This window comes from Rhinoraja longicauda, chromosome 1, assembly GCF_053455715.1.
Source record: "Rhinoraja longicauda isolate Sanriku21f chromosome 1, sRhiLon1.1, whole genome shotgun sequence".
Taxonomy (NCBI): domain Eukaryota; kingdom Metazoa; phylum Chordata; class Chondrichthyes; order Rajiformes; family Arhynchobatidae; genus Rhinoraja; species Rhinoraja longicauda.
Genome location: NC_135953.1, coordinates 931,072 through 953,188, shown reverse-complemented (window position 1 = coordinate 953,188; position 22,117 = coordinate 931,072). Strand labels below are relative to the sequence as shown.

Below are 22,117 nucleotides of genomic sequence, written 5' to 3'. Positions count from 1 at the left end.
ATCCCCAACCTCCCTACTGCTGTCTGGTAGTCTGTACACAACTCCAACAAGCGTTTTCTGCCCTTAGCTATTTCGAAGTTCTACCCATACAGATTCTACAGCATCCAAGCTAATGTCTCTCCTTACTATTGCATTAATCTCCTCTTTAACAGCAGTGCCACCCCACCTCCTCTTCCTTTCTGTCTCTCCTTCCTGCATATTGAACACCCCTGCATGTTTAGCTCCCAGCCCTGGTCACCCTGGAGCCATGTCTCTGTAATTCCAACTATATCATATTCCTTAACCACTAACTGCACATTCAATTCATCCACCTTATTTCAAATGCTCCTCACATTAAGGCACAAAGCTTTCAGATTCGTTTTTCTTATCCCCCTTCTACCTTTTGCTTCTGTCCTTTTATGTCCCTCTGTCTCCTTGCATTGGTTCCCATCCCCCTGCCCTGTGAGTTTAAACGTGACTTTTCCTACACTCTCTTTCCCATTAGCTGCACGCATAGTCTACGTTGTTGATTCCACCACCCCCTACTGTTTAGTTTAAACCCACCCGTGTAGCACTAGCCAACCTGCCTGCCAGAATGTCGGTCCCCCTCCAATTAAGGTGCAACCCGTCCCTTTTGTACAGGTCACCCCTGCCCCAGAAGAGATCCTAGTGATCTAGAAATCTAAATCCCTGCGCCCTGTACCAACTCCTCAGCCACACATTCAGCTCCCCTATCCCCCTGTTCCTACCCTCACTAGCACGAGGTACTGGAAGCAACCCAGAGATAACCACCCTAGAAGTCTTGCCTAAATAGTCCACGTTGTTGATTCCACCGCCTCCCACTGTTTAGTTTAAACCCACCCATGTAGCATGAGGAAGAATACAAATAACGTGTTCAGTCTGCTGTCTGAACTCAGAAATGGCCAGCAAGATCCATGAAAGGAAACTCCCAATGGCCAGGTATCCACTGCATTCATCCTCACCTACAAGTGCAAGCAACGACAGGCAGCCTGGTGGAGCAGTGCAGCACGCACATGGCCCTAGCCCTCCTTGTAGCAACGACAGGCAGCCTGGTGGAGCAGTGCAGCACGCACACGGCCCATCAGCCCTAGCCCTCCTTGTAGCAACGACAGGCAGCCTGGTGGAGCAGTGCAGCACGCACATGGCCCTAGCCCTCCTTGTAGCAATGACAGGCAGCCTGGTGGAGCAGTGCAGCACGCACACGGCCCATCAGCCCTAGCCCTCCTTGTAGCAACGACAGGCAGCCTGGTGGAGCAGTGCAGCACGCACATGGCCCTAGCCCTCCTTGTAGCAACGACAGGCAGCCTGGTGGAGCAGTGCAGCACGCACACGGCCCATCAGCCCTAGCCCTCCTTGTAGCAACGACAGGCAGCCTGGTGGAGCAGTGCAGCACGCACACGGCCCTAGCCCTCCTTGTAGCAACGACAGGCAGCCTGGTGGAGCAGTGCAGCACGCACACGGCCCATCAGCCCTAGCCCTCCTTGTAGCAACGACAGGCAGCCTGGTGGAACTGTGCAGCACGCACACGGCCCTAGCCCTCCTTGTAGCAACGACAGGCAGCCTGGTGGAACTGTGCAGCACGCACACGGCCCTAGCCCTCCTTGTAGCAACGACAGGCAGCCTGGTGGAGCAGTGCAGCACGCACACGGCCCATCAGCCCATCAGCCCTAGCCCTCCTTGTTGCAATGACAGGCAGCCTGGTGGAACTGTGCAGCACGCACACGGCCCTAGCCCTCCTTGTTGCAACAACAGGCAGCCTGGTGGAGCAGTGCAGCACGCACACGGCCCATCAGCCCTAGCCCTCCTTGTTGCAACGACAGGCAGCCTGGAGAACTGTGCAGCACGCACACGGCCCTAGCCCTCCTTGTTGCAACGACAGGCAGCCTGGAGAACTGTGCAGCACGCACACGGCCCTTCGGGTTCATGCCAACCACGTTTGCACACTTGCTAGTCCCATTTGCCTGCATTTAGTCCACAGCTCCCTAAACCTTCCCTGCCAATATTCTTTCAAACATCGATATGGTATCCACTTCTACAGCTTCCTCAGGCAACTCATTCCAGAAATGTACTATCCTGAGTGAAAAGATCACCCCAGAAAGCCCTGTGAAACCTCTGCCCGCGCACATTAAGCCAATACGTCGTCAGAACAGGGAGTTGCAAGGATATGTTGGCGGCAGGCTCGTAATATATCTATGTGATTTGGGATTCAGACACGAATGGTAAAATATGTTATAATGTCGCAATGTCCATGTTACAGCAAACATCCTGCACAAGGTAAAATGCCTCAAAGATATTCAATTCAGCTCTTCTCTCCAAATGGAAGACTTCTTAATATATATATGGATATATTAAATAAATGTGCAGATTTTGGGAAAGTTGATGTTGCAGTGTGGAGCTTGGACTGCCATTGATGAGTTGGTAAGACAGGCAGAGCATTGATGGGTGGAATGTAACTGACAACTGGAAGCTGCTGCCTTACAATGAATGGTAGGGTCTAAGAGAGTCTAGTCCCACCTGCCCATGTTTGGCCCACATCCCTCTCAACCTTTCCTGTCCACATACATGTCCAAATGTCTGCTAATTGTTATAGTGTTTGCCTCAACTACCTCCTCTGGCAGTTCGTACCTCTGTGTGAAAAAGAGCATTGAAGAACGGAAATATGCTGACACATGGAACTGTAGATGCTAGAATATGGAGCCAATCACAATGTGCTGGAGTAACAACGTCAGGCAGAATCTGTGGAGGGAAAGACAGCGTTTCGGGCTGGGCCCTTCACACTGATGATAGGCTGCTCTGGAAGGCTAGACACCTTGGGTTCAAGGAGAGCTAGCCGGCTGGAGAGAACTGGCTCCATGGAAGGAAGCAGAGGGTGATGGTGGAAGCTTGCTCTTCAGACTGGAGGCCTGTGACTAGTGGTGTGCCTGAGTTTTCGGTGCTGGGCCCATTGCTGTTTATCATCTATATCAATGATTTGGATGACAGCATGCAAGGCAAAATTAGCAAATTTAAAGATGACACAAAAGTGGGTGGTATTGTAGATAATGAAGATGTTTGTGAATGATTGCAGCAGCATCTGGATCGATTGGCCAGGTGGGTGGAGGAATGGTTGATGGAATTTAATACAGAGATGTGAGGTATTGCACTTTGGGAAGTCTAACATGGGCAGGACCTACACAGTGAACGGAAGGCCTCTGGGGAGTGTTGTAGAGCAGAGGGATCTAGTAGTGCAGGGGCATAGTTCCTTGAAGGTCGAGTCGCAGGTAGATAGGGTGGTCAAAAAGGCTATTGGCACATTGACCTTCATCAGTCAGAGTATTGAGTACAGAAGTTGGGAGGTCATGTTGCAGCTACATAAGAGCATTGAGATTATTGTATTCAGTTCTGGGCATAATATTAAAGGAAATATGTTGTCAAGCTGGAAAGAGTACAGAGAAGATTTAATAGACAATAGACAATAGGTGCAGGAGTAGGCCATTCGGCCCTTTGAGCCAGCACCGCCATTCAATGTGATCATGGCTGATCATTCACGATCAGTACCCCGTTCCTGCCTTCTCCCCATACCCCCTGACTCTGCTACCTTTAAGAGCTCTATCCAGCTCTCTCCTGAAAGCATCCAGAGAATTGGCCTCCACTGCCTTCTGAGGCAGAGAATTCCACAGATTTACAACTCTGGCTGAAAAAGTATTTCCTCATCTCCGTTCTAAATGGCCTACCCCTTATTCTTAAACTGTGGCCCCTGGTTCTGGACTCCACACTTTCAACATAGGTTTACTAGGTTAATTCCCGGAATGGCGGGACTGTCGTATGTTGCAAGACTGGAGCGACTGGGCTTGTATACACTGGAATTTAGAAGGATGAGAGGGGATCTTATTGAAACATATAAGATTATTAAGGGGTTGGACACGTTAGAGGCAGGGAACATGTTCCCAATGTTGGGGGAGTCCAGAACCAGGGACCTTTTTTTAAGAATAAGGGGTAGGCCATTTAGAACAGAGATGAGGAAAAACTTTTTCAGTCAGAGAGTTGTGAATCTATGGAATTCTCGGCCTCAGAAGGCAGTGGAGGCCAATTCTTTGAATGCATTCAAGAGAGAGCGAGATAGAGCTCTTAAGGATAGCGGAGTCAGGGGGTATGGGGAGAAGGCAGGAACGGGGTACTGATTGAGAATGATCAGCCATGATCACATTGAATGGCGGTGCTGGCTCAAAGGGCCGAATGGCCTCCTCCTGCACCTATTGTCTATTGTTTGGAGGGATACGGGTAGGTGGGACTAGTGCAGCTGGGACATGTTAGAGTAGGGCAGGTTGGAGTCCACGCAGTAACACACTATGACTCCTTTCCATGACTTTATGGGCTTCATTTTAGTTTAGTTCAGAGATACAATGCAGAAACAGGCCATTCGGCCGACTGAGTTCCACACCGACCAGAAATCACCAATGCATCAGTTCTATCCTGCACACGAGGGACAATTACAGAAGCCAATTAACCTACAAACCTGCACCTAATTGGAATATGAGATGACGGATGAAGGGATTAAAAGTAATGACTTGGATGAAGGGATTAAAAGTACCATTAGCAAATTTGCAGATGACACAAAGCTGGGTGGTAGTGTGAACTGTGAGGAAGATGCTATGAGGTTGCAGGGTGACTTGGACAGGTTGTGTGAGTGGGCGGATGCATGGCAGATGCAGTTTAATGTGGATAAGTGTGAGGTTATCCACTTTGGTGGTAAGAATAGGAAGGCAGAGTATTATCTGAATGGTGTCAAGTTAGGAAAAGGGAACGTACAACGTGATCTGGGTGTCCTAGTGCATCAGTCACTGAAAGGAAGCATGCAGGTACAGCAGGCAGTGAAGAAAGCCAATGGAATGTTGGCCTTCATAACAAGAGGAGTTGAGTATAGGAGCAAAGAGGTCCTTCAGCAGTTGTACAGGGCCCTAGTGAGACCGCACCTGGAGTACTGTGTGCAGTTTTGGTCTCCAAATTTGAGGAAGGATATTCTTGCTATTGAAGGCGTGCAGCGTAGGTTTACTAGGTTAATTCCCGGAATGGCGGGACTATCATATGTTGAAAGACTGGAGCGACTAGGCTTGTATACACTGGAATTTAGAAGGATGAGAGGAGATCTTATCGAAACATATAAGATTATTAAGGGGTTGGACACGTTTGAGGCAGGAAACATGTTCCCAATGTTCGGGGAGTCCAGAACAAGGGGCCACAGTTTAAGAATAAGGGGTCGGCCATTTAGAACAGAGATGAGGAAAAACTTTTTCAGTCAGAGAGTTGTAAATCTGTGGAATTCTCTGCCTCAGAAGGCAGTGGAGGCCAATTCTCTGGATGCATTCAAGAGAGAGTTAGATAGAGCTCTTAAGGATAGCGGAGTCAGGGGGTATGGGGAGAAGGCAGGAATGGGGTACTGATTGAGAATGATCAGCCATGATCACATTGAATGGCGGTGCAGGCTCGAAGGGCCGAATGGCCTCCTCCTGCACCTATTGTCTATTGTCTATTGTCACAGGGAGAACGTACAAACTTTGTACAAACAGCATCTGCAGTCAGGATCAAACTAGTTTCTAATAGCTTTATGTTCTCTCAATAGTCAATAGTCAACAGTCAATTTATTTGTCACCTACACATAAATGTGCAGTGAAGTGAAAAATTACCCACAGTCCAACAATAACATGCAATAACACACAATCATAAAACAACATCAAACAAAAGAATCATCCATCACAGTGATCCATCCCGACTACGGGTGCTGTCTGTAAGGAGTTTGTACCTTCTCCCCGTCACCTGCATAGGTTTTCTCTGAGATTTTCGGTTTCCTCCCACACTCCAAATATGTGCAGGTTTGTGGGTTAATTGACTTGGTAAAAGTGTGAATTGTCCCTAGTGTGTGTAAGACAGTGTTAATGTGCAGGGAGCACTGGTCAGTGTGGGCTAGTGTGTGTAAGACAGTGTTAATGTGCAGGGATCACTGGTCAGTGTGGACTAGTGTGTGTAAGACAGACAGTGTTAATGTGCAGGGATCACTGGTCAGTGTGGACTAGTGTGTGTAAGACAGACAGTGTTAATGTGCAGGGATCACTGGTCAGTGTGGACTAGTGTGTGTAAGACAGTGTTAATGTGCAGGGATCACTGGTCAGTGTGGACTAGTGTGTGTAAGACAGTGTTAATGTGCAGGGATCACTGGTCAGTGTGGACTAGTGTGTGTAAGACAGTGTTAATGTGCAGGGATCGCTGGTCATTGTGGATTCGCTGTGCTGAAGAGTCTGTTTCCGTGCCATATCTCTGAACTAAACTAAACTAAATGTCTGAAGAAGGGTCTTGATGTGAAACATCACCGATTTCTTTTCTCCAGATGCTGTCAAACCTGCTGAGTTACTCCAGTGTTTTGTGTCTATCTTTGTCTGAAAGTAAAGGCCAGTGAGACAAGAAGCAATGTACTCACCGATACGTGACTGCTTGCAGGGCCCGGCAGTAGCAGCTGGCCAGCCACAGGGAGCGGTCAGTCAGTATGTTGGGACAGTGGGAAACTTTCAAAATCAGCAGGTTGCTGCCTGCAGCCTTCAGCAAGGATTCCAGCCCAGTCTCCAGACAGCCACTAACACAACACAACAAAACACAGTCACTCACATGTATTAGCATTGACCACACATAGAACAGTGCAGCAAACAGGCCCTTCGGCCCACCATGACCATGCTGAACATGATGGCTAGTTGAACTCATCACCTCTGCCTGCATGTGGTTCATACCCTCCAATCCCAGCATATCCGGGTGCCCATCTAAAACCCTTTTAGACACCATTACTGACCCCAAAACACTCCCGTCCCCCCCCCGAAACACTCCCATCTCCCCTCGAAATACTCCCGTCTCCCCCAACACTCCCATCCCCCCCAACACTCCCATCCCCCCCAACACTCCCATCCCCCCCAACACTCCCACCCCCCCAACACTCCCATCCCCCCCAACACTCCCACCCCCCCAACACTCCCATTCCCCCCAACACTCCCACCCCCCCCAACACTCCCATCCCCCCCAACACTCCCATCACCCCCAACACTCCCACCCCCCCAACACTCCCATCCCTCCCAACACTCCCACCCCCCAACACTCCCATCCCACCCAACACTCCCACCCCCCCAACACTCCCATCCCCCCCCAACACTCCCATCCCCCCCAACACTCCCACCCCCCCAACACTCCCACCCCCCCAACACTCCCACCCCCCCAACACTCCCACCCCCCCAACACTCCCACCCCCCCCAACACTCCCACCCCCCCCAACACTCCCACCCCCCCAACACTCCCACCCCCCAACACTCCCACCCCCCCCAACACTCCCACCCCCCCCAACACTCCCACCCCCCCCAACACTCCCACCCCCCCAACACTCCTACCCCCCCCCAACACTCCCAACCCCCCAACACTCCCAACCCCCCAACACTCCCACCCCCCCCAACACTCCCACCCCCCCAACACTCCCACCCCACCAACACTCCCACCCCCCCCCCAACACTCCCACCCCCCCCCCAACACTCCCACCCCGCCCCCCAACACTCCCACCCCCCCCAACACTCCCACCCCCCCAACACTCCCACCCCCCCCAACACTCCCATCCCCCCCAACACTCCCACCCCCCAACACTCCCACCCCCCCCAACACTCTCACCCCCCAACACTCCCACCCCCCCAACACTCCCACCCCCCCCAACACTCCCACCCCCCCCAACACTCCCATCCCCCCAACACTCCCACCCCCCCCAACACTCCCACCCCCCCAACACTCCCACCCCCCCAACACTCCCACCCCCCCCAACACTCCCATCCCCCCCAACACTCCCATCCCCCCAACACTCCCATCCCCCCCAACACTCCCATCCCCCCAACACTCCCACCCCCCCCAACACTCCCCCCCCAACACTCCCACCCCCCCCAACACTCCCACCCCCCCCAACACTCCCACCCCCCCAACACTCCCCCCCCAACACTCCCACCCCCCCCCAACACTCCCACCCCCCCCAACACTCCCACACCCCCCCAACACTCCCACCCCCCCAACACTCCCATCCCCCCCAACACTCCCACCCCCCCAACACTCCCATCCCCCCAACACTCCCACCCCCCCAACACTCCCATCCCCCCCAACACTCCCACCCCCCCCAACACTCCCACCCCCCCCAACACTCCCACCCCCCCAACACTCCCACCCCCCCAACACTCTCACCCCCCCAACACTCCCACCCCCCCCAACACTCCCAACCCCCCCAACACTCCCACCCCCCCAACACTCCCCCCCCAACACTCCCACCCCCCCCCCCAACACTCCCACCCCCCCCCAACACTCCCACCCCCCCAACACTCCCACCCCCCCAACACTCCCATCCCCCCCCAACACTCCCACCCCCCCAACACTCCCATCCCCCCAACACTCCCACCCCCCCCAACACTCCCACCCCCCCAACACTCCTACCCCCCCCCAACACTCCCAACCCCCCAACACTCCCAACCCCCCAACACTCCCACCCCCCCCAACACTCCCACCCCCCCAACACTCCCACCCCACCAACACTCCCACCCCCCCCAACACTCCCACCCCCCCCAACACTCCCACCCCGCCCCCCAACACTCCCACCCCCCCCAACACTCCCACCCCCCCAACACTCCCACCCCCCCCAACACTCCCATCCCCCCCAACACTCCCACCCCCCAACACTCCCACCCCCCCCAACACTCTCACCCCCCAACACTCCCACCCCCCCCAACACTCCCATCCCCCCCCCAACACTCCCACCCCCCCCCCAACACTCCCACCCCCCCCAACAGTCCCACCCCCCCCCCCTGATGTCAGGGGAGGGAGCGGGACAAAGATAGAATGTATTCGGAGACAGTAAGACTGGTGGGAGAACTGGGAAGAGGGAGGGGATGGAGAGAGAAAGCAACAGCTATGTGAAGTTAGAGAAGTCAATGTTCATACCGCTGGGGTGTAAGCTTCCCAAGCGCCAGGTACTTGGATAGGAAAGGTTTAAAGGGATATGGGGCAAACGCGGATAGGAGGGATTAGCGTTGATGGGGCATCTTGGCCGACATGGGCAAGTTGGGCCGAAGGGCCTGTTTCCATGCTATGACTCTACTACTAGAGAAGCTGGAAGAGTTAGATCAATGGAACCATTGATTTATTGCCCAATAGAATAGCAAGGGTGAGCGTTGCCAATGTTCCACCCGTGCTACGGAGCAGAAAGCAATCGATGAGGATGAAACGCTGAATCCATTTCCATAAATCCACGCTGACTGTGTTCAACCCTATTTTTAGAGTCGAGAGTGTTTAACTTAAATATGTACAAAAACAGAACAATAACATTCTTACTTGCAGTAGCACAACATGTCTGTAAATACAGTACTTATGGATAATATCATTTAAAAAGGTTTAATAAAGTAAACCTTAATGAACAAATAATAGAAGGCCCAGATGGAGTGGATTCCAAGCTCAGCGATCAAAGCGGTCAACTCTGTGTCCTCAGTGAGTATTCCTCCTGTGTTTCTACTGTGGAGAAGGATGGGAGGATGGAGGAACTTGGGGCAGTCACTGAGTACTCAGTGTCACAGTGGAGGAAATGCTGGCGTGTATGAAGGTAGACAAATCTCCTGGGTCTGAACAGATATATCCCAGGACACTGTGGGAAGCCAGGGGAGAATTTGCAGAGCCATCACTTAGATTTAGGAGTTGTCCTTAAATACAGGAGAGGTGCCGGAAGACTGGAGGGTGGCAAGTGTTGCGCCTCTATTCAAGAAGGACTTGAATAGTGTGGAAACAGGCCCTTTGGCCCAACTTGCTCACATCAGCCAACATGTCAACAGACAATAGACAATAGGTGCAGGAGTAGGCCATTCGGCCCTTTGAGCCAGCACCACCAATCAATGTGATCATGGCTGATCATGTCCCAGCTGCACTAGTCCCACCTGCTCACTTAGTCCATATCCCTCCAAACCTGTCCTATCCATATCATATCATATCATATATATACAGCGCGGAAACAGGCCTTTTTCGGCCCACCAAGTCCGCGCCACCCAGCGATCCCCGCACATTAACACTATCCTACACCCACTAGGGACAATTTTTTTATTTTTTTTACATTTACCCGGTCAATTAACCTACATACCTGTACGTCTTTGGAGTGTGGGAGGAAACCGAAGATCTCGGAGAAAACCCACACAGGTCACGGGGAGAACGTACAAACTCCTTACAGTGCAGCACCCGTAGTCAGGATCGAACCTGAGTCTCCGGCGCTGCATTCGCTGTAAAGCAGCAACTCTACCGCTGCGCTACCGTGCCGCCCGTGCCTACAGTTAGACATGTATCTGTCTAACTGCTTTGGGGTTGTGTAATTTGAATGCCTGTTTAGCGCTTTTATTGTTGGACTGTGTTTTTGGGGGTTTTGGGGTTGTGTGATTTGAATGCCTATTTAATGCTTTTATTGTTGGACTGTGTTTTGGGGTTTTTTGGGGTTGGGTAATTTGGGTGCCTGTTTAGTGCTTTTATTGTTGGACTGTGTTTTTGGGGGTTTTTTGGGGGTGTAATTTAATGCTTATTTAATGCTTTTGTTGTTGGACTGTGGGTGATTGAATTAACATTTTGTTGAAGATGGCCGCGCCGGTGTGTTTCGCTGCCTGCCACTGTATGTTTCTTTTTTTTCCTAGTCAGATGTGCAGCACTTTGGTCAACGTGGGTTGTTTTTAAATGTGCTATACAAATAAATTGACTTGACTTGACTTGACTTAAATGTTGGGATGGTCCCTGCCTCAACAACCTCCTCTGGCAGCTTGATCCATACACCCACCACCTTCTGTGCAAATAAGTTACCCCTCAGATTCCTATTAAATCTTTTCCCCTTCACCTCTAACCTCTGGTCCTCGATCCACCTTCTCTGGGCAGGAGACTCTGTGCATCTACCCGATCTATTCATCTTATGATTTTGCACACCTCAAAAAGAATACTCCTCATCTTCTTACGCTCCAATTTCACCAGCAGAGGGATCTAGGAGGCAGGTACAGTTCCTTGAAAGTGGCATCACAGGTAGATAGGGGGATCAAAATGCTTTTGGAACATTAGCCATCATTGATTACAGCATTGAGTATAGACGTTGGGAGGTCATGTTGCAGTTATATAAAAAGTTTTTGAGGTCACATTTAGTATTGTATCACAAAATGCTGGAGTAACTCAGCAGGTCAGGCAGCATCTAGGAGAGAGGGAATGGGTGACGTTTGGGGTCTAGACCCTTCTTCAGAATGATGTCAGGGGGGCGGGACAAAGGAAGGATATAGGTGGAGACAGGAAGATAGAGGGAGAACTGGGAAGGGGGAGGGGAAGAGAGGGCCAGAGGAACAATCTAAAGTTGGAGAAGTCGATGTTCATACCATTGGGCTGCAAGCTGCCCAAGCGAAATATGAGGTGCTGTTCCTCCAATTTCCGGTGGGCCTCACTATGGCACTGGAGGAGGCCCATGACAGAAAGTTCAGACTGGGAGTGGGAGGGGGAGTTGAAGTGCTGAGCTACCGGGAGATCAGGTTAGTTAAGGTGGACTGAGCGCAGGTGTTGAGCGAAACGATCGCCGAGCCTGCGCTTGGTCTCGCCGATGTAGAGAAGTTGACAGTTCATGGGGGGGGCCCTCAGCAGGACCAGTTCAGAGCAGCTGTAGCTCTGGGAATGAAGCTGTTCCTGAGTCTGGAGGTGCGGGCGAAGAAGGCCTTGTAACGTCAGCCCGATGGTAGACGTTTGAACAGACTATTGCAGGGGTGTGAAGAGTCTTTATGAATGCTGGTGGCTTTCCTGAGGCATCCTGAAATTCAGAATGCCTCAGGACTTTTTGCAGGAGACCGGGTGGGAAGAAGTGTAGTCCAGATAGCTGTGCGAGTCAGTGGGTTTATAGTAGATGTCAGTCACTAGTCTGTCTCCTGTGATGGAGATGGTGAGGTCCAGAAACGGGAGGGAGATGTCGGAGATAGTCCAGGTATATTTAAGGGCAGGATGGAAATTGTGTGAAGTGAAGTGTATGAAGTCAGTGAGTTCTGCATGGGTGCAAGAGGTAGCACCAATGCAGTCGTCGATGTAGCGGAGGTAGAGTTCGGGGATGGGGGCCGGTGTACGTCTGGAGAAGTTGTTGAGGGTAAGAACCAGCTCTGCTAGACGGAGGAGAGTGTTGGTAGATAGGGATTGGCTGGTTCTACGGTCGAGGAAGAAACGGAGGGCTTCAAGACCATCCTTGTGGGGGGTGGAAGTGTAGAGTGACTGGACATTCAAGACCACCCTTGTGGGGGTCAGAGGTGTAGAGTGACTGGACATTCAAGACCACCCTTGTGGGGGTGGAAGTGTAGAGTGACTGGACATTCAAGACCACCCTTGTGGGGGTCAGAGGTGTAGAGTGACTGGACATTCAAGACCACCCTTGTGGGGGTGGAAGTGTAGAGTGACTGGACATTCAAGACCACCCTTGTGGGGTCAGAGGTGTAGAGTGACTGGACACACAACCATGCTTGTGGGGTCAGAGGTGTAGAGTGACTGGACACACAACCATGCTTGTGGGGTCAGAGGTGTAGAGTATTGTGTTCAGTTCTGAGCATCAGGTTATTGGAAAGAAGATGTCAAGCTGGAAAGGGTGCAGAGGAGATTTACGATGTTGCCGGGACACGAGGGCCTGAGCTACACGGAGAGGTTGCTGGGACTCGAGGGCCTGAGCTACAGGGAGAGGCTGCTGGGACTCGAGGGCCTGAGCTACAGGGAGAGGCTGCTGGGACACGAGGGCCTGAGCTACAGGGAGAGGCTGCTGGGACTCGAGGGCCTGAGCTACAGGGAGAGGCTGCTGGGACACGAGGGCCTGAGCTACAGGGAGAGGCTGCTGGGACTCGAGGGCCTGAGCTACAGGGAGAGGCTGCTGGGACTCGAGGGCCTGAGCTACAGGGAGAGGCTGCTGGGACACGAGGGCCTGAGCTACAGGGAGAGGCTGCTGGGACTCGAGGGCCTGAGCTACAGGGAGAGGCTGCTGGGACTCGAGGGCCTGAGCTACAGGGAGAGGCTGCTGGGACTCGAGGGCCTGAGCTACAGGGAGAGGCTGCTGGGACTCGAGGGCCTGAGCTACAGGGAGAGGCTGCTGGGACTCGAGGGCCTGAGCTACAGGGAGAGGCTGCTGGGACACGAGGGCCTGAGCTACAGGGAGAGGCTGCTGGGACTCGAGGGCCTGAGCTACAGGGAGAGGCTGCTGGGACTCGAGGGCCTGAGCTACAGGGAGAGGCTGCTGGGACTCGAGGGCCTGAGCTACAGGGAGAGGCTGCTGGGACTCGAGGGCCTGAGCTACAGGGAGAGGCTGCTGGGACACGAGGGCCTGAGCTACAGGGAGAGGCTGCTGGGACTCGAGGGCCTGAGCTACAGGGAGAGGTTGCTGGGACTCGAGGGCCTGAGCTACAGGGAGAGGCTGCTGGGACTCGAGGGCCTGAGCTACAGGGAGAGGTTGCTGGGACTCGAGGGCCTGAGCTACAGGGAGAGGCTGCTGGGACTCGAGGGCCTGAGCTACACGGAGAGGCTGCTGGGACTCGAGGGCCTGAGCTACACGGAGAGGCTGCTGGGACTCGAGGGCCTGAGCTACAGGGAGAGGTTGCTGGGACTCGAGGGCCTGAGCTACAGGGAGAGGTTGAGCAGGCCTTGGTGTGCTGGAGGATGAGGGGTGATCTTATAGAGGAGTAAAATATCATGAGAGGAATAGATCGGGTAGATGCACAGTCTCTCGCCCAGAGTAGAGGAATCGAGGACCAGAGGACATAGGTTTAAGGTGAGGGGAGAAAGATTTAATAGGAATCTGCTGGGTAACCTTTTGACATAGAGGGTGGTGTGTGGATGGAACAAGCTGCCGGAGGAGGTAGATGATACAAGTACTATAGTCATGTTTAAGAAACATTTAGACATGTACCTGGATATATCAAGATTAGAGCAATCTGGGCCAAACGCAGGCAGGTGGGATGTATAGATGGAACATGTTGGTTGGTGTGGGTGGGTGGGTGCCCTGAATAATCAACAACCTGTAGTGAGTCCAAAACGAGCGTTATTGTTCAAAGGTCTTTATTCGTAGGTAACCGTAACAAACTGGAACTGCTTACTTTGGACACACACTACTTAACTAGCCAATACAATCTAATCTCATCTCTCCAGCTGGGCGCCAGACACAACTATACCTCGCGCTCCCGCATCTCGTGACTCGTTAGCCCAACCGAGGGTTCGAGACCCCCCCGCTAATCCGTATGTCCCTACATGACCCCCCCCCAGAACCCTCGAAACCGTACCTCACGGGTGCCCGGACCTCCCTCCCGGAACGCGTACGGAGAGGGGAACCCGATACCGCCAATGTGACGGGAAGCGGGGAGGTCGCCGCCGCCGGAGGCGATGGAGGGGCCCCGGAAGCGGAGGGCGTAGGCGACGGAGAGCGCTTGATCGGGAACGGGGGCCCGGGCCCAACCATAGGCGGCGGGGGCTGAGGGGTGGCAAACAAGGCGCTGCTGGCGGCACCAGGGGGGCGGCCACCGACACAGGGAGGTCCTGGTCCAAATGGGCCGGCTTGAGCCGGGATACTGAAACAAGTTCCTGGCGATTACCCACCTGTAAGGTAAAAGTAACAGCCCCTCTCTTCAGTACCTGAAACGGGCCCTGATAAACCGGCTGAAGAGGGGGGCGGTGGGAATCTTTCCGCAGGAACACGAAATCACAGTCCCGCAAGTCCGACGGGACGTGGACTGCCGTGCTTCCGTGCCAGGAGGTCGGGACTGGAGCCAGAGACCCCACCCGTGCCCGGAGGGAACCCAACACCGACGTAACGGGCGGCGGCAAGGCGGGGGCGGAAGGGAGGATGTCACCTGGTACCCACAGGGGCGAACCGTAGACGAGCTCAGCCGAGGACGTGCCTAGCTCGGCCTTTGGGGCCGTACGAATGCCGAGGAGGACCCAAGGCAGCTGGTCAGCCCAATCGTGGCCGGTCAGTCGGGCACAGAGGGATGCCTTCAGCTGCCGATGGAAACGCTCAACCATCCCGTTGGATTGGGGATGGTAGGCGGTGGTCTGCTGTAAGCGAGACCCATACAACTGTGCCAGCGCGGCCCAGAGGGAGGAGGTGAACTGGGCTCCCCGATCTGTGGTGATGATAGCCGGGACGCCGAAACGGGCCACCCAATGCAACGCCAGGGCCCGTGCACAGGAGGCTGCCGAGGTGTCCGACAACAGGAGCGCCTCCGGCCAACGTGTAAACCGATCCACCACCGTCAGCAGATGAGTATAACCCCTGGAATAAGGCAATGGACCCACCAAATCCACGTGGATGTGGAAAAAACGGTCGGGGGGGAACCTCGAAACTCTGGTATGGGGGCTGGATATGGCGATGAACTTTGGAGGTTTGGCACGGAATACAGGCCCGTGCCCAGGCCGCCACCTGCTTCCGCAGGCCGTGCCAGACAAACCGGGCGGCCACCATGGCTGAAGTCGCCCTGATGGACGGATGTGCCAGGCCGTGAATGGCCTCAAAAACCTTACGCCGCAGGGTGGCAGGCACCACCGGGCGAGGGCGTGAAAGGGAAACGTCACACCACAACTTGGTACCTGTGGGGCCATACGCCACCTGCTCCAAACACAGTCCCGAGGCTGTGGAGGCGTACACCTCGGCCGTTTTTTCCAGGCGCTGAGCCTCCGCTAGCTCCTGGAAATCCACCTGTCCGCCTACCACGGCAACGGAGGGAATGGCCGGCCGGGACAGGGCATCAGCAACAGTATTAAGCCTACCCGCAATATGACGGACATCGGTGGTAAACTCCGAAATTAGGGTGAGGTGCCGCTGCTGGCGAGCTGACCACGGATCAGAAACCTTAGCAAAAGCGAATGTCAGAGGTTTGTGATCCGTGTAGGCCACAAAAGAACGGCCTTCCAAAAAATAGCGGAAGTGGCGGACTGCTAAATAGAGGGCCAGGAGCTCCCTATCAAACGCACTATATTTGAGCTCGGCTCGCGAGAGCTGCCGGCTGAAAAACGCCAGGGGCTGCCATTGACCTTCGTCCTGCTGCTCCAAAACCCCACCCACCGCCACGTCTGAGGTGTCCACCGTCAGCGCCGTGGGGGCGGAGGAACGCGGGTGTACGAGCATGGTGGCATTGGCGAGAGCCTGTTTGACCGCGACAAAAGCCGTCTCTGCAGATGCGGACCATACCAACTCAGCGGGGTTACCCGCGAGGAATTGAAAAAGGGGGCGCATGACCCGAGCTGCTGCAGGCACGAACCGGTGATAAAGGTTCACCATGCCCACGAATTCCTGCAATCCCTTGATGGTAGTAGGACGTGGAAAAGAGCGGACCGCCTCCACCTTAGCTGGCAAAGGGGTGGCTCCGGCCGATGTAACCCGGTGACCCAAAAAATCTACCACCAACAGGCCGAATTGGCATTTGTCCGGGTGCAGAATCAGGCCGTGGTCCTGTAGCCTCTGGAATATAGTGCGGAGGTGGACTAAGTGCTCCTGGACCGAACGGCTGGCAATCAAAATGTCATCGAGGTAAATAAACACGAACAGCAAACCTCGACCCACACGGTCCATCAGACGCTGGAATGCCTGAGCTGCGTTTTTAAGGCCGAAAGGCATGCGCAACCACTCAAACAACCCTAATGGTAGCCGTCTTTGGGATGTCCGGCGGATGGACCGGGATCTGATGATACCCCCGCACCAGATCGATCTTCGAAAAAATTGTAGCCCCCTCTAGGCTAGCTGAGAAGTCCTGTATGTGCGGAATCGGGTAGCGGTCCGGCCGTGTTGCCGCGTTAAGTCGTCGGAAATCCCCACATGGTCTCCACCCCCCATGATGCTTTGGAAACCATATGCAAGGGTGAGGCCCACGGACTACTCGAAGGCCGCACAATTCCCAGCCTCTCCAAGTTCAGGAACTCCTCTCGAGCCATGGCCAGCTTGTCGGGTGGGAGGCGCCGTGCCCGGGCAAAAACCGGCGGCCCCTCAGTCGGAATGAAATGCACCACCCCATGCTTCTCGGAAGGTGCATCGAACCGCTGAACGAGGAGCTGCGGGAACTCCGCTAGGACCGCATCGAACTGACCGGGGGCCGTGGTGATGGCCTGGATCGCTGAACTGGGTGGGGCGGCGCTTGGAGGGGCCACAGGCCCCGTACTTCGGGGCCGTACGTCGGCCGAGGGCTGCAGGCCGCTACCGTGGACGTCTACGACCAACGAAAACGCCCATAGGAAGTCTGCACCCAAAATGGCCTGGCCCACATCCGCCACGATGAAATTCCAACGGTAGGTCCTAGACCCAAAGGACAGGGACATAGTCCTTTTACCGTAAGTGCGGATGGCGCTACCATTCACTGCAATAAGGGGCGGCCCCTTCCCCCCCGCTTGGACTTCACAGCCGTAGGGGGGCACAATACTCACCACCACTCCCGTATCCACCAGAAACACGATCCCGGTCTCTTGGTCCGTCACGTAGAGGCGGCAATTACGGCCAATCGAAACTGCCTCTACGTTCGATCGGCCCAGGCATTTCCCGGAAACGTACACGGGGCTCTGCAACTTCGGGCGTCACTGCCCCACCGCCGATGGAAGAAACACCAGCTGCTTTTATTCTGCCGTGCTGGTTGAGCCCGCGACCAATAAACATGTTCTGCAACCCCCTCTTGCCTGGCAGACTGCGAAATAGCGGCCGAGCCGTCACTCTCCCGGCCGCTCCCCTGACTGCCGCTGGGCCTCGAGACACGATTGACCGAGTCGTCCCGGTTGTGCCGCTCCCTGACGAGCACGTCGGCTTTCTCAGCGAACGTTTCCGGGTCGTCAAACGAGACGTCGGCCAACACTAGCCTGACGTCCTGGGGTAGCTTCTCTCGAAATGCCGCCTCGAACATCATGCACGGCTGATGGTCGCCCACCAAGGTCAGCATTTCCGTCATCAACTCGGACGGCAGCCACTGCCCCGGCGCTGGTAGATGGAGCAGCCTCAGAGCCCGCTGGTTCTGGCTCCAGCCGAATTTCTTCATTAGGAGCCTCTTGAGCCCCACGTACTGCTCCGTTTGGGGTGGACTGGTCAGATATTGACTGACCCTGGCCGCCACCTCCGCCTGCAGACAGCTCACCAGGTGGTGGAACTTCTCCAGTTCGCTATCCACCTTTTTTATATGGAACTGCGACTCCGCCTGTACAAACCACAGGTGCGGCTGATGGGCCCAGAACGGCGGTAGGTGAACCTCGCCCGCGCTCGCTCCCACTTGCGACATTCTGCGTGTTCTTCGCGTTCGGGTCACCAATGTAGTGAGTCCAAAACGAGCGTTATTGTTCAAAGGTCTTTATTCGTAGGTAACCGTAACAAACTGGAACTGCTTACTTTGGACACCACTACTTAACTAGCCAATACAATCTAATCTCATCTCTCCAGCTGGGCGCCAGACACAACTATACCTCGCGCTCCCGCATCCCGTGACTCGTTAGCCCAACCGAGGGTTCGAGACCCCCCCGCTAATCCGTATGTCCCTACAAACCTATCAATCTCTGCTTCAAAAGTACCCAAAGACTTGGTGGCCTCTAATGTCGTTTGTGGCAATGACTACCACAGTTTCACCACCCTGGCTAGAGGAATTCCTCCTCATTTCCAATCTAAAGGTATGTCCTTTTAGTCTGAGGCTGTGGTCTCTGGTTCCAGACTCCCACTATCAGAAACATAATCTCTCGTAGAGTGTGGAAACTGGCCCTTTTTCCACACTGTATTACTCTGTGAGAGATTATGTTTCTGATAGTGGGAGTCCACAGCCTCAGACTAAAAGGACATACCTTTAGATTGGAAATGAGGAGGTATTTTTGAAGCAGAGATTGATAGGTTCTTGATTATTCAGGGCGTCAAAGGTTATGGAGAGAAGGTGGGAGAATGGGATTGAGAGGAAACAAATCGGTTAGCCATGATCGAATGGCAGAGCAGACTCGGCAGGCTGAATGGCCTGATTCATCTTGTACGTCATGATATTATGAATATAAGTACTGTATCACACACGTGATGTGTTGGCCAACTAACACAATGCAGCAAGTATTTGTACAAGCATCTTGGTAAAGTAGGAGATAATGCTCACTGTATGCTCTTCAGATATTCCTCCTTGCTCTCCTTCTTCCCTTTGGGCCGGGCTTTGATGCTTTGTAGAGTGAGTGAGTGGGTCTGGGTACACCACTGGGAAAGAGTCACCATGAACTGAAACACACAATATCCTGTCAACACCATGGACATGCACCAGCTTTCACCTGTAGACATGAAGAAAGGTGCTTCAGGGCATCTCAGGCTGTTGCTATTTCTCTGCAGCTTAGCATATGACCTGTGACTGGCTTGTGGGCTTGTGGTATAGATTGGATAGGCAGGGATTGTTTTTGGAGCGTAGGAGACTGAGAGGTGACCTTATTGAGATCATGAGTCAGAGTCACAGAGTCTACCCAATACTATCCATGTACCTGTCGAAATGTTTCTTAAACATTGCGATTGTACCGACCTCAACTGCCACCTGACAGCTCGTTCCATACACCCACCACCCTCTGTGTAAAAACAAGGTGTAAAGGTAAAACAAAGCCTAAATGGCTCCTACAAAAGGTGCCCCTCGGGTTCCTACTAAATCTTTCCTCCCTCATCTTAATCTTATGTCTTCTCGTTCTTGATTCCCAATCTATTCCTCCCATGATTTTGTACACCTCCATAAGATCACCTCTCATCCTCCTACACTCCAAGAAATCAAGTTCTAGCCTGCTTAACCTCTCCTTATAGCTCAGGCCCTCAAGTCTTAGCAACATCCTTGTAAAATTTCCCTGCACTCTTTCCAGTTTGACCACATCTTTTCTATAACATGGTGACCAAAACTGAACACAATACTCTAAAGGTGACCTCACCAATGTTGTGTACACCTGTAACATGACCTCCCAACTTCTATACTCAATACTCTGACTGATGAAGGCCAATGTGCCAAAAGCCTTTTTGCTTCCCCTATAACGCCACCTGTAACGCCACATTCAAGGAACTATATACCTGCATTGCTAGATCCCTCTGTCAGACCCCTACCATCCCAAAATTAAACGCGTTATATTTCTCTCTGTATTAAATTCCATCAACCATTCTTCTGGCCAACTGATCACGATCCTGCAGCATTTTTTGATGACCATCTTCACTGTCTACAAGATCACCCATTTTAGTGCCAATAGAGGCAATGAGAGGCATGAATAAGGTCAGCTGAGAAGCACATGCCATGACCACTTTTACAAGGCATTTGGACTGATACGTATATGGATCGAAGGGCCGAATGGCCTCCTCCTGCACCTATTGTCTATTGGATCGTAATGTTTTAGAGCGATTGACCAAATGGAAGCAGACCAGACTGCCAACATGCTCAGCATGGACAAGGTGGGATCAAGGGCCTGATTCCATGATGTAGTTGAATGTGGAGATACAGCCTGGAGACAGGCCCTTCAGCCCATGCCGCCCACGCCGTCCACTAGTTCCATGTTATCTCAGTTTGGCATCCTGTACACCAGGGACAATCTGCAGACAATCTGCCATTCAACCGGCCAACCTGTGTGGTTACCGAGTATTACTGATTATTCATTCATTGTATTATTGATTAGTGCATATCTTTCTGTGTGTTATTGTATTAATGGTCCGTAGAGCTACAGCAAGCAAGAAATTAATTGTTCTGTTTCTTTTAATTCTGATAATTAAAAATCTTTGACTCTTAACTCTCTTGCCAATTTTGCTTTTTCCACAAATTGTGTATTTATTGAAACTGAATGGAAAAAGGTCCTGACCCAATCCATGTTCTCCAGAGATGTTGTTTGTCTATTTGTCACTCCAGCACTTTACTCTGCACTGTTCTGTTTGATATTACATGGAACAGTGCAGCAGGGGAGAAGGCCCTTCGGCCCACAATGGCTGTGTCCAAACATGATGCCAAGAGCACCTCCCACCTGCCTGTACATGATCCATATCCCTCCATTCTCTGCACATCCATGTGCCTATCCAGTCTTCCAAGTCGTACCTGCCTCCACCCCCACTCCGGCAGCCCATTTCATGCACCCATCTTTATAAAACTTGTCTGATACAACTCCTTCAAACATGGCCAAATGTGACGAGCTTAGATCAGGCATCTTGGTCGGTGTGGATGAATTGGCCTGAAAGACCCATTTCCATGCTATGTAACTCTATGACTCCCTCTTTGATGTGTTCCTGGTTGTTCTTTCTGCTAAACGTGAGGAAAGGAATAATCTTACCCAAAATAAGTAACCTGGACTGACAATTAACTACCCCTAGCTGGGCTGTTACCCAGGACCGCTGCTTTCAAAGAGGAAGGCAGATACTGGTGGTGGGTGTCAACTGTGTTGCCCTGTGGAGGATGCCCAGCTTGTACCGGGCGGGACCTGCTGACAGTCTGGTACTTGGTTGCCATTGACCGGGGTCTCTCGCTGCTGGCCCGGTCATGAGTGTGGCAGCATCGCCCTCCACTCATCCCTAGAGCACCTGGATAAGAGAGACACCTACGTCAGACTCCTACTCATAGACTACAGCTCTGCCTTTAATACCACCCAAGCTCATCACCAAACACGTGGGACTTGGTGTCAGCACTTATCTCTGCAACCGGATCCTCAACTTCCTGACCAACAGACCCCAATCAGTGAGGATAGGGGCCAAATCATCCTCTGCGATGAATGATCCTCAACACTGGTGCTCCACAAGGATGTGTTCTCAGCCCCCTTCACCACTCCTTGTACACCCACGACTGCTCCAAGAAATAGCAGCCCAGACCATCACACACACCAGCCTATTGACTCCATTTACAGCTCATACTACCTCTGCAAGGCCAGCAGCATAATCAAGGATGAGTCACACCCTGGCCACTCCCTCTTCTCCCCTCTCCCATCAGGCAAAAGGAATATAAATGTGGAAACGCACACCTCCAGATTCAGGGACAGTTTCTTCCCAGCTGTTATCAGGCGACTGAACCATCCTACCACAACCAGAGAGCAGTGCTGAACTACTATCTACCTCAATGGTGACCCTCGGACTATCTTTGATCGGACTTTG

General features: G+C 53.1%; 1 protein-coding gene across 2 annotated transcripts in view; it reads right to left on the bottom strand.

The window, feature by feature from the left end:
• fbxo41 (F-box protein 41) overlaps positions 1-22,117 on the bottom strand; it is a 117,213-nt gene that overhangs the window by 24,659 nt on the left and 70,437 nt on the right. For both annotated transcript variants that reach the window (XM_078400474.1, XM_078400561.1), the window contains exons 7-8: positions 19,137-19,252; positions 6,452-6,604 (exon numbers count right to left, since the gene is read on the bottom strand). In XM_078400474.1, the coding sequence (XP_078256600.1) occupies positions 6,452-6,604; positions 19,137-19,252 (269 nt within the window). The remainder of the gene's footprint in view (positions 1-6,451; positions 6,605-19,136; positions 19,253-22,117) is intronic.